Source organism: Paramisgurnus dabryanus, chromosome 14 (genome assembly GCF_030506205.2).
Source record: "Paramisgurnus dabryanus chromosome 14, PD_genome_1.1, whole genome shotgun sequence".
Classification (NCBI taxonomy): Eukaryota; Metazoa; Chordata; class Actinopteri; order Cypriniformes; family Cobitidae; genus Paramisgurnus; species Paramisgurnus dabryanus.
In genome coordinates, this window is record NC_133350.1 from 20,157,029 (window position 1) to 20,170,846 (window position 13,818).

Genomic DNA, 13,818 nt, shown 5'->3' on the forward strand with positions numbered 1-13,818 from the left:
TTCCTCTGTCATACATGCTCACTCAGACTCAGTGACTCAAGGTCACGACAGGTGTAGTAACACATACAGGTTTTGACTGGTTGATGAATGTACTGAGCAGCATTGGTAGCCTGTGGTCACACTGCACTGATGAAACCAATAGCGCTGACTCCCACATACACAATGAGGAAGTCAAGTGCAAGTCTTTCTTACATTACTCTTAAACTGCCAGCCATTAGTCTAAGCACTGCTGACATCTTTTATTTACCCAATCTGTTCTATAATGCTTCTCTCGGCTTGTTAAATAGGATGATATCCATTTGTTTTGCTTAAACTTGGAGATTAATTTAAGAAATACAATTTTTGACACAATATGGTTATGTGTTATGCATATTTGTCATAATGCAAACAATCATAATGTCCTTAAATAGGCTTTATTTAATGCAAAACCATTTTTATTTATATATATATATATATTATATATATATATATATATATATATATATATATATATATATATATATATATATATATATATGATGATGATGATGAGGTGATTTTGTGGAATTTACCCAGATAAATTTGTGTGTCTATTTTATTTATTTTGTAGAAATGGTATAGATTGAGCATTTTGTCCCATGGGGTTCCCTGATGTTGCTTTTTTATCCTAGCATTCTGGCTTTATGGGCTTCACTGGCTTTGATAGTCTATACATTAGGAATTCTCTACTTGGGGGTAGAGCTTGTGTAATCTTATTATTATGTGTGTGTGTGCGTGTGTGCACGTGAGTGTGTGTGCATGCTTGGATTGATGACAGAGATGAAGTATCTACAGTAGCTGATCTGATCATCACTGTGGTCTGATATGATTAAACCCTGTTCAGATAGACTGTGTATGAGAGTTTTCAACACAAATGCGTGTGTGGGGTTTTTTGTGTAAGTATCTGGGCATGTGTGTGTGTGTGTGTGTGTGTGTGTGGAATATGTAAAGAGAAAGTATACAATGGGGGCAACCTATGTGAGAGAGAGGAGATTGTTTTACAAGCTTCATGTTTATATTCAACATTATTTCACATTTATTTATTCACATTTTGTATGGAAAATGATGTTGTTCAGGGTTTACTCTGTCATACTATTTCATAACTCAGGAGATCTAATGGAGACAAATGTGTAAGACTATAGAGCTTTGAAATATATGATAATTTGGTTTGGATTTTATAAGAAATCTTTTTTTTTGGGACTACACTCTTTTAAAAAACACAAAAAAAAAAACTTAGCCGTGTTTTCACAATGTGTACATATAACTATATGTCACCAGCATGTATGTATGTAAGAAAATATGTTTATGCATGTATTAGCACACTGCATTGCTTTTAAATTGTGCAGGTGGAAAGGATGCGATAAAGACAGAATAAGACACATGCACACACACACACACACACAGTGATCTGGCATCTGGGCAATGAGGCGAAAAAAAGCTAATTAGCCAAGCAGCCTTCTTAAACAACCCTCAATTAAATCAGCTGTCCGTGCAGACGCTGCTTCAGCCGGACTACTGCCTGATTTGTGTAGCCTGTCTGTTTACTGGCACGGGCTGACTGGCTGTGTCCCAACCCAATTGGGTCTGTCCTTACACACACACTTTCAGATACATGCACAAAGACTGGTCACTTCTTCAGCACAAATGTCAGTTGGATAGTAATTTAGTGTTATTCTGAAAACGGCTGTTCATCAATGCAGTTGACTTTAATAATGACGCCACGTTGTGCTTAAACACTGGGAATCTTGACAGGCTTTTATGGCCAGGATGATGTGCAATGCAGCGAAGGAAAGATACAGAGGGGAAGTAATCAGATAATGGAGTACAGGTGCATGATATTTAAGAGAGAGAGAGAAAAGCCACATTCACACTTACCAAGTTCTGCTCAAATCTGATTTTGTTTTTGTGAGGATATTTACATGACCTTTAAATGCGTGGTCTAAATAGATAAGACTATGATATATGATATCACATGTTAATATGTTCATACTTGACATGTTTGGTTAGACTCTGGTGCGATTGCAGTTCTTTTGAGTAAATGCTAATGCTGCCACCCGAACTTTGGAGGGGGACTGACAGAAATCACATGAATTGTGACCTTGATGTCAGATTTATAAAAATGTAAAGACATATATACCATATTGAAATTTAATTTTCACATCAGAAAAATTCTGTGTCCATCCAAACTGCAGTGTGAATGTAGCCAAAGTGACATGAAGTAACAAGATGAGGGATATCAGGACAGGTGACAATGACGAAACGTCTGATAATAATGATGACAGGAAGGTTATGATGAAGGGAAACAGAATAACCTGGTGTGAAAAAGATAATGAAAGCCAGACGGCTTCTGGGTAATGGTAGTGATATTGTGGCAGGTGTGTGAGCTGGGTAATCTCTGTTTGCTGTCTTTTATCTTAAAGCCACACATCTATTCACACACTCACAGGTGGATGAATTTTTCTTAAAACGCAGCAGTCCTCACAAAGACATCTCTATCCCAGATCTTCTTTAGCTTCTCTGGAGGTCTCTAGAGAAAGAAGCTCCCCACTACAGGACTAGGGTTATTTGCCACTTTTCTGCCCTCTACTGCCCTTGCATGTCCTCCAGGGTCCTCAGAGCTCACACGAACAATGATGTGTCAAAGTCAATTAGACCTTGATTGATTTTTTTCACCCTGTATTTGACTGATTCACTTGTTCACATATTCTCTCAGTGAATGATATAATTGGGGATGTAATTGGATGGAATGAGGAAGGCTTAAGGTTTTGTTTAGGGGATAAAGAAGGTCAACGAATAACCTTGAAATAGGCTTCAGTAAGTTGTGCTTTTGTGATCTGTAGGTCAAAGGTGGAAAGTAGTTTACAGCAAAAACTTAAAGTTAAATAAAATGCTTTAAACATTTATAATTGTTTAAAAAAATAATGATAAAAATGTGTTATTATAACCTTTTTAAAGTTAATGCCACATATTTCTGTCTGAAATATCATTTTTCATAGCCATTGCTGCCTACCCTTACGAAAAAGAAGTATACTTCAAGTTAATTTTATTAAGAATACTTAAGTAATGTTGGAGTATAGTTTTAAGTATACTTTATGTAGTAAGTGTACTAACATTTATGTTCTAGTAGTATACTTGTAAGTGTACTGCTTGAATACCGCTTGGGACTAAATTGGCCCACTTTTAGTATATAGAAGTATACTTCTAAGTGTACTATAAGTGTAAGAGTAGTCAACTTTAAGTGTACAACTAGTGCACAATTAGTTCTTCATTTGTACTGCAAGTGAACTCATGAGTATTCTAGTAGTTTTCTAGACTTATACTTCAAGTGTACATGCAAATGTTCTGTTAGTGTAATCTTAGTAAACTAGTAGGTTACTTATTGTGTGCTGCAGGTATACTTCCAAGTGTTCTTTTAATATACTTTTAGTTAACTAGTAGTTTACTAGTCATATACTGAAAGTGTACATGCAAGTGTTCTGTTAGTGTACTCTTAGTAAACTAGTAGGTTACTTATTGTGTGCTGCAGGTATACTTCCAAGTGTTCTTTTAATATACTTTTAGTTAAGTAGTAGTTTACTAGTCATATACTGAAAGTGTACATGCAAGTGTTCTGTTAGTGTACTCTTAGTAAACTAGTAGGTTACTCATTGTGTGCTGCAGGTATACTTCCAAGTGTTCTTTTAATATACTTTTAGTTAACTAGTAGTTTACTAGTCATATACTGAAAGTGTACATGCAAGTGTTCTGTTAGTGTACTAAACTAGTACTACTACTTTTTATGTGCTGCTTGTGTAACAAAGCACTTTGACACTGATGATCATCTGCAGGTTTTTATTAAACACACTCATTCCAACAGACAAGGTCAAACAACAGCAAACACAGCAATGTAGGGCAGGCAAATCTTGTAGTCATGAAACAGGCAAATGGGTCAGGGCAGTCAACAAACATAAACCAGGTAAAACAGATTAAGATTAATAAATACAGATAGATAAGCAGGCAGGCAAACCGCTCAGCAATGATAGCCGGTACAAATCAAGACTTTGCACTGACTGAATGGTTCCAGAGAGTTTATATAGGCTGTCCAATGAGTTTCAGGTGGCAGACCAATCAGTCCAGGCATGCAGGCTTATGGGAAATGGAGTCCAGAACGAAAGTTAATATTCAGGGGGTTCAGCTATATTATATAGATATATATATATACAACCTCAAATCAGAAAAAGTTGGGACACTGTAGAAATTGTGAGTAAAAAAGGAATGGAATAATTTACAAATCTCATAAACTTTATTTACAATAGAATAGATAACATATCAAATATTGAAAGTGAGACATTTTGAAATGTCATGCCAAATATTGGCTCAATTTGGACTTTATGAGAGCTACACATTCCAAAAAAGTTGGGACAGGTAGCAATAAGAGTATAAAAGTTAAATGTACATATAAGGAACAACTAAAGGACCAATTTGCAACTTAATTGGCAACATGATTGAGTATAAAAAGTGTGCCAGTGTCTCTCAGAAGTCAAGATGGGCAGAGATAGTCTATATTCTATTGTGGATAAAAAATAAGTTTATGAGATTTGTGAATTATTCCATTCCTTTTTTACTCACAATTTCTGCAGTGTCCCACTGTAGTGTCCCATTATATATATATATATATATATATATATATATATATATATATATATATATATATATATATATATATATATATATATATATATATAATTTTTGTATTTATTATTTTTGTTTGATTAGCTCACTGATAGCACACGAAAGATTTAGCTTCAAATTGAAAATACAATTAAAAGGTACAAGTATAAAAATGAATACACAGGAACATTGTATTGTACTTTAAGTGCATTATATTTATATTTATAGTATGATGTTAAGTTCATTTAAAGTAAAGTTAAGTAGTAAACTACTAGTTAACTAAAAGTATAGTAAAAGAAAACTTGCAAGTATACCTGCAGCACACAATTACAAACTTACTAGTTTACTAAGAGTACACTAACAGAACACTTACATGTACAATTTCAGTATGAGTACACTAGTTAACTAAAAGTATAATAAAAGAATACTTGCAAGTATACCTGCAGCACAAAATTAATAACTTACTAGTTTACTAACACTAAAGATTCTCCATAAAGATAATATACATTTGTACACTACATATACTTTCAAAATTTACTTAAAATATACTGTTTCTAAAGGATGCTAAATAATGTATTTTATAAATATGCTGTCAGTGCATTATTATAATGATAACTTTAACAGATAAAGTATACCTAAAATAAACTTTAAAATAAGTTCAAATTAGTATACTTTAAAAATTACACAGAACTTTAACTCCAAGTATATTTTTTAAAGTATACTTTTAGAAAATATACTAAAGTATAATTATTTTGAAATATGTTAAAAGTTTAATTGTAAGCAAATATGTTGTAAGCATACTTTCAATATATTCAAAGATGGTACATTTCTTTCTAAGTATATTTGTAATGTACTAATTTAAATATACTTGAAATACAATAAAGTATATTTATTTTTCACCAGGGCTAATCATATGGCTTTTTGCAGTTTTCTTGATGTAGCTTTCGTTGTTGCATTTTTACTTTAAACTTTTAAGTATATGTCAATAAACAAGTATAGGCCAAATATACTTAGACATTTCGGTCAGTATAGGTCAAGTATACTTTAGTACAATTTAAGTATATTTCTGCGAAGTACCTAAAGTACATTTTAGAGAAGTACATAAAAAGTTAACTGAAAGTATACTTTCTTATTTTAAAGTTTAAAAGAAGTATACTTATAGCACACTTGAATAAACTTCTTTTTCGTAAGGGTAGTGCACTTTGTTTTTGGTTGATTTGCACAAGAAAATAGATTTTTTTTGATACTTAATCGAATTACTTCACATGGATCCATTTTATCATCATGGGTGTTGCTATGGAAATAAATAATTTCCAAAGAAATCCAACGACATAACAATTTAGCTGTCATGTACTGTAACTACATTAATTCCAGCATTAGTGTACAATTTGTAATACATGCTTGTATGTTTGGCATTTCTTTCAGACACAAAACGCGGAGGGGGTTCATGTTCCTCTGACACATCAGCTGCTGCGAGTCATTGTGCGTGTGCTCCAGTACCGTATGTTGCTCACAGGTGAACACTGTTGTGTTTAGTGACTTTGGATTGAAGTAAATTGTTGTGAGTTTGTATGAGAGGTTGTAATTATTTACAATTCTGTACATTTAAAATAAACGTGCTGTTATCTCATTTTTTATCCATCTTATTCTTTACAGATTACTTAAACAATCTCTCACCAGATTCTAAAGAGTATGAAGACACACAAGGTATTGCTGTCTCACACATACACATAATATATGTGACCCTTGACCACATAAACATAGCACTTTTTTTGTTTTGTAGCTATAGCCAATAATATGTATGGGTCAAAATTATCAATTTTAAATGTCAAAATCATTAGAATATTAAAGGAAAACACCACTGTTTTTCAATATTTTACTATGTTCTACCTCAACTTAGACAAATTAATACATACCTATCTTTTTTCAATGCCTGCACTTAATCTTCCTACACTGCGTCGTGAATGTGTTAGCATTTAGCCTAGCGCCATTCATTCCTTAGGATCCAAACAGGGATGAATGAAGAAGCCACCAAACACTTTTCCTTATTTAAAGACAGGGAGTTACACGAGTAAGTATGCTGGCACAAAATAAGACTTGGCAATTTTTTATGCAGATAAAAAATGAGAACTATATTGTATGATGGAAGAGCAATTAGTTTGCAGCACTTCGACCTCGGCGCGCAGTAAGATCATCACTCCTGACTACTCCCCCTCTCGCTCAAACTTCCCTCAATATTACTGCACCCAAAGGTCGAAGTGCTGCAAACTAAGTGCTCTTCCTCCATACAATATAATTCTCATTATTTATCCGCTTAAAAAAATCGTCACGTTTTGTTTTGTGCCACCATACTTACTTGTGTAGCTACTCATGTAACAGTCTTTAAATAGGGAAAACATGGAAGTGTTTGGTGGCTTCTAAATCATCCCTGTTTGGATCCTAAGGAATGAATGGGGCTAGGCTAAATGCTAACACATTCACAACGCGCTGTAGGAAGATTAAGTCCACGCATTGAAAAAAGATGGGAATGTATGAATTCGTTGAGGTAAGAACTTAGTAAAATATTGAAAAACTGTGTTGTTTTAGCCTGGTTAGCCAGACCTACATCAAGATGTAAGGTCTGGCAACTCTTCACACAAACGGCTCAATGCAAGGGGCGGGATATAAGGTTGTCCCTCAAAATGCCTCTGCACGCAATAGGATAGCGCTATGACGGATCAGAGCAACGAAGAAGGTGATGAGTTACCGTAACCAGTCGGCAAAACTCCAAACACATCTTTCTTGCTTAAAAAGGACTTCAGTAGGGTTTATTTGCTCTTCTCTCAAAGAAAAACATAAGTCTAAGTCCTCCAGAGTCGCGGCCAAAGCCGCTTCAAAAGAAAGCTGTTCGCCAGCAGCAGCAGCCATTCTCTGTTTTCAAGTAGGAACCGTTGCAGCTCTGTCGTCATCATGTTAAGCCCGCCCCACAGACGCTACACACGATGTGATTGGCCTGACCAAATTTTGGTTTTTGGACCGGTTAAGTGTATTGTGAGTGCCTAGACTAAACCCTGGCAGCAAATATATTTTGCGGCCGCTAGGGTGCGTCTAGATTTCTAGGCTAGTGTTGTTTTCCTTTAAGTAAAGATCATGTTCCATGAAGATTTTTTGTAAAATTTCCTACCATAAATATGTAGGGAATAATTGACAACGGGCCATTGAATTATAAGAAAATAATGCACACCCAAGGTGCAATGCGGCACGACGCGAAGCGGAGTGTGCATTATTTTCAATTAATTCAAAGGACCAGAGTCAATTATTCCTCTTATACCACGGTTACAACAAACATTGCTCTGGTGCCTATTTTTTAAGACATTTGACAAGTTAGGTGTGCGGTTATCAGAAATTAATGCATACCCACGGAACATTTCTCAGCCAATCAGAATACAGCATTCAACAGACCCGTGGTATATATATATATATATATATATATATATATATATATATATATATATATATATATATATATATATATATATAATAAACTACTTTTTATTAGTGATATGTGTTGCTTTGGACAACTTTTAAATTTAAATTTTTTTTCCCCCTCAGATTTCAGATTGTCAAATAGTTATCCTATCCTAACAAACATCCAAACATCAATGGAAAGCTTATTTATCCAGCTTTCAGATGATGCATACATTATAATAAAAAATTTATCCTTATGCCTGGTTTTGTGGTCCAGGGTCACATACAGTACAGTAATGACAAGCATTTCCCATCTCTGAACTGTACGAACATTAATTATGGTTTTGACTTCTTATCAACAGCTGCATTGGCAATCGTGTCAGAGGTTGCCGACCAGGTTAATGACAATCTAAAACATGGGGTGAGTTGTTTCTGTGTGAACTAAAGTGTTGATAAAAGGGAAGAGTAGAGATGATGTCATGAAATTGTCCAGGTGTCCAGAGACAAAGACAGCAGTGTGAAAAGACCTCATTCCCTGAATCATTCTCTGTTGGTCTCTTCATCTTTATTTCTCCTCTGTATTTTCAGGAGAACTTGCTCCGACTGGTCCACATTGACTACAGTGTGAGGGGCAAGAGAGACCTTCTTCAGCCAGGAAGGGTAAATACTATATACTGTACTGATCTGTTTTACACCCTTGTAGGCTGCCTTGTCTACAAGCAGTGGCGGCTCGTGACTGCTCATCCGAGGGGCACAAATTCAAAATATGTGTTCGGAGTATCATGTGTGATGCTTGTGTTTTCGAAATATGTGTTTGTTGCAATATGTGAACCATGTGCATCACGTGTTTTGTCAAAATAAGTGCCTACTGCACACGCGTCAAAACCGTTTATGATAAAAGAGAAGCTCACGTTCACAAAATACACACAAGACACTCCCTTAACAGGAAACTTTGATTACGCATGAGATTATGCGAGTATCTGGCAAACACGAGCGTCTCTTTTATCATAAACACATATTTTGAAAATTGAGAACCACACACATGATGGGCTACATACATGTTGTGTCGACTTCGCATGGAGCGCCCTCAAAAAAAGAAGTCACCGGCTGCCACTGCCTACAAGTCTGCTATGTATAACAGAAATACAAACAGTTCTCGTGAAGCACATAGGCAATGTTTGTGATTTCCTGTTTATAGTTTACTATTTCTTTTACTGGCTGTTAAACCTGAAAGATTAGTAACTGTTATTTCAGTAGATATCAAAGAGTCAACTGGTTTACACCCTCATTCATAACTTACCTGGCCTCTGACATTTGTGTGTATTTCAGGTTTTTGTCAAGGAGGGCACTCTGATGAAAGTCTCTCGTAAATGCCGACAGCCAAGACACCTCTTCCTGGTATCTTGTCATACTTTATCTGATTTATGATTTCACACAATGCACATTTACATTATGCTTCATTAGCCTAATTAATCTTATGAATGGGTTGCCCTGCATTTTTTTTTACTTCACACACGTAAGTCTTCACACACACACACAAACACATCATCCAGGTTAACGTCCCTAGTGAGCAAGCATGTGTTCGAATTATTTCAGACACTGAAGGTTAAATTAGCTAAGGCTGCCCCCACCCCTCTTGTTTTCGAGGGTCCTGTTTCCCCTCAGGATGTCTGCTGTAGGTCATTGGATGCCAGCTTCCTGTCTGTAGTATACTGACAGAAGTAGATCCTGAGAAAAACAGATCGACACTGATTCGCTACAGCTGAAAACAACACTAAAATGTTCAAGCAAATAGTTCTGTTTACCTGGATGTGATCGCTGAAATACAATTTCATGCTTTAATAATGTCATCTGAGAAGATTTGAGTCTGTGTCGCCGTAATATTAGGCTCCTTCTGGCCTCTGCACAGATTTGCCATTACATTTTGCGTTTGTTCTCTTTAGCAAACACATCTTTTACACATGTACACAGTGTAAAGTTTGTTTTAGGCATTGAGGGGCTTATTTCACAAGATTTTAGAAACTGGAGGGGCTTTTATATTTTAATCTCTCACGCACTATCCTTAAGGGACGCCTCCACTTTTTTGAAAATATGCTCATTTTCCAGCTCCCCTCGAGTTAAACATTTGATTTGTACCTTTTCGGAATCCATCTCCGGGTCCGGCGGTATCACTTTTAGCATAGCTTAGCACAATCCATTCAATCTGATTAGACCATTAGCATCGCGCAAAAAAATAACCAAAGAGTTTCTATATGTTTTCCTATATAAAGCTTGACTCTTCTGTAGTAACATCTTGTACTAAGATGGAAAATTAAAAGTTGTGATTTTCTAGACAGATATGGCTAAGAACTATCCTCTCATTCTGGTGTAATAATTAAGGACTTTGCTGCTGTAACATGGCTGCAGGAGGCTCAATGAAATTACGCAGCAGCCGAAAATAGTCCCCTTAGTAACTTTCAAAAGCAGGGGACTAATTTCGGGCACTACGTACTTCAAGTTTTAAATAGGAAAAATATCGAAACTCTTTGGTTATTTTTTTGCGCGATGCTAATGGTCTCATCAGATTCAATGGCTTATGCTAAGCTATGCTAAAAGTGATAGCGCAAGACCCGGAAATGTGCTGAATGGATTCCAAAACGGTAAGAATTAAATGTTTAACTCTAGAGGAGCTGAAAAATTAGTATTTTTTCAAAAAAAGTGGAGTGTCCCTTTAACTCTGAAACCCTCTCTGAGTCTATCAAGCTTTGATTTATACCGATTTATGAGAGCTTGTGACTTATGTCACAGAGTCTGGGTGCGAAGTGATGATGTCAGAGAGCCCCCTGATAACCAGTACTCGCACAGATCCGAATGTAATTTATGGTGTAATAAGTGAATCGGCTCAAAAAACACAGCCAAGCAACCATCAGTCATGCACTAATGCCCAAGGGCCCTTTCCTCCCATCAAAACTACCCATCACTGCTTGTATCGTTTTCCACCTCTGCCCTACAAAAAAGTCATACAGTGTGTAATATCTTTGAAGGATGGCTTCTGGATCGGAAATGCATAGGGACTGAGTTGCCATGTTCATGAAAGTCATATCAGGTTATTTGTAAAACTGAGTTGTTGATGGCCTGGGTATGTCATGGAAATTATTGAAAAGGTACATATTTGAAATATCTAAAAAAATCATTGTGTAAAACCCTACTGAACCCTGCTCATCTGTACTGAGCTATAATGAATAGAAAACTATAAAATAATTGTATACTCCAGAATAAGTACTGACTACAGAGTGCAGTTTTAAGTTTGGGAGCTTGTTTTTGTAGCTACTGTAAATGTGTTATAGCACTATGGACATCATAGTTGTTTGTTTTCTCGCATGTTTCTTCACCCAGGTCTCAGGGGGTTCGTAGAGCAGAATTGATAGCGTTTTCATTTACAGCATTGTTATTTCCATTACATTCTGAGCCGTTTCAGGGTTGTTGTGGCTGTCAGTGTTTATGTTTTTGTTGTCCCTGTCCTACGGCCTCCACCCAAAAGGCTTTCTCAGGAGTGTCGGGCTGAATTCCTGGACCCTGCCTCTGAACTGCGGATGTTTGGGGCACGCACTTTTTATGTTTGATGATGTCACCTCTTTTGTTTGGAGCTATATATGTCAAGCAAACACAATGGTTTTAAGTGTGGGGCTAGACTTTATACGGGCGTGAGCGTGTATTCCTAGCACAACTACATCATTGTCAGGACTAGAGGATAGAAAATAGTCCATTGGATCAAGCAAACGCTATTGTATTGAACGTGTGAATTGCTTTGTTGAGTGCTAAAGTGAACGTGCTAACTTTGTGGAAAAATCTGTAGACAGAAATAAAACAGATCGGTGTGAAAACTTTTAGGTTTTACTGCCCTCATGTGGTGGACAAAAACACAACCAAAAAGGACACAAAGATTACATTTTTGGTGAGAGAAACATATCACCGTTATACTTTTTAAACTTTTACATACAAAATTTTGCTATGGTTATGAATGATGTGTAACCCTGCCTGTGAAAAAAATTGATTTACATAAAATCATCCAAACATTTTGTCAAAATATAACCTTGATATCTGTATAAGTAAGGTTATGTCAGTGATTAAAATTAAACTTTGATGCTGCAAATCTCAAAGTTAGACTATGAGACTGTAGGCTGGATTTCACAGACATGGTCACAAATACTGTATCAAATTGTGTGACTTACAGTATTAAATGATAGTTAAGTTTAAAAGTCCAATTTTATGTTGGCTTGACAAAGCCTGGTCTGAAAGTTTAAAACAGTTTGAAAGGTGGTTAACAGGATAAACGTCTATTCTTAAGAAGTTTACTTTAGTATTCTAGCTGGCATGTTAGCATAAAGCAAACATGATGCTATGGTACGTCCTGGCCAGGATTTTGGGTGCGTCTTTCGGAAGATGTGTTTGTCGACAGAATACGTCATAGAAGATTATTATTATTATTATTATTACAAAAAAGCAAAAGTTACATTTTAAGGTAAGAATGAAACTACGATTGTATGTCTTATGTTTTTAACTGAATGACATATGCGGTCAACAAATGCGACTTCCGGAAGACGCACCAAAATCCTGGCAAGGACGCGTCCAGGAAGAATGGCATGTATGGTCACCCTAGCTTTAGCATAAAGCTAACGTGATTTATCATGAAGGAAGCATGATTTAGCATGATTTAACATAAAGTTAGCATGATTTAGCATGAAGTTAGCATGATTTAGCATGAAGCTAGCATGATTTAGCATGAAGCTAGCATGATTTAGCATGAAGCTAGCATGATTTAGCATGAAGTAAGCATGATTGAGCATTATTTAACATAAAGCTAGCATGATTTAGCATGAAGAAAGCATGATTTAGCATGATTTAACAAAGTTTGCATGATTTAGCATGAAGCTAGCATGATTTAGCATGAAGCTAGCATGATTTAGCATGATTTAGCATGAAGTAAGCATGATTGAGCATGATTTAACATAAAGCTAGCATGATTTAGAATGAAGCTAGCATGATTTAGCATGAAGCTAGCATGAAGCTAGCATGATTAAGCATGAAGTTAGCCTGAAGCTTATATGATTTAACATGTAGTAAGCATGAAGCCAGCATTATTTAGCAAGAAGTTAGCATGATTTAACATGAAGCATTTTCACCTGACGGGTATAAGCATTATATTTACATTTACAAGTATATTAATAATATTAAATAATTTAAATATTAATCATATTAAATAATATTAAAAACATCTCAGGGTTCCCATGGGTCATGGAATTTCTGGAATATCCTGGAATTTTAAAGGTCTTTTCCAAACATTGAAAGTCAGGGGATTTTATATTTTTTGTCCATGTCATGGAACATCAGGGATTTTGTTTCTTTTTTGTTTGTTTTAGTTTGCATTTAATATAATCCGCTTGTTTAGTTAGGAATGCCGTTTTCGGGTCCAAGCCTCCACAGATTTCAAGTGAGACTACAATCTAAACAGCCGTTTATTGGCACTGTTTATTTATTTCACACATTTAGGCTAATTTCTTTATAAACACTACATTATCAGGCTCACTGCAGATTAGACATAGGTCAAGAAAATTCAACTTTTTAGTGAAAGTCAGGGAACTTGACATTTGGCTTAGAGTGGAAACCCTGTTATGTTACCCTGTACCACACTGTCAGCGCAAATCTGAGTAAATCTAAATGAAT

At 35.7% G+C, this 13,818-nt stretch overlaps 1 protein-coding gene across 2 annotated transcripts in view; it reads left to right on the forward strand.

Moving 5' to 3' along the window:
• Nucleotides 1-13,818, forward strand: part of fgd5a (FYVE, RhoGEF and PH domain containing 5a) — a 50,348-nt gene that overhangs the window by 29,161 nt on the left and 7,369 nt on the right. For both annotated transcript variants that reach the window (XM_065241502.2, XM_065241503.2), the window contains exons 9-13: nt 6,094-6,184; nt 6,325-6,375; nt 8,478-8,536; nt 8,704-8,775; nt 9,445-9,513. In XM_065241502.2, the coding sequence (XP_065097574.1) occupies nt 6,094-6,184; nt 6,325-6,375; nt 8,478-8,536; nt 8,704-8,775; nt 9,445-9,513 (342 nt within the window). The remainder of the gene's footprint in view (nt 1-6,093; nt 6,185-6,324; nt 6,376-8,477; nt 8,537-8,703; nt 8,776-9,444; nt 9,514-13,818) is intronic.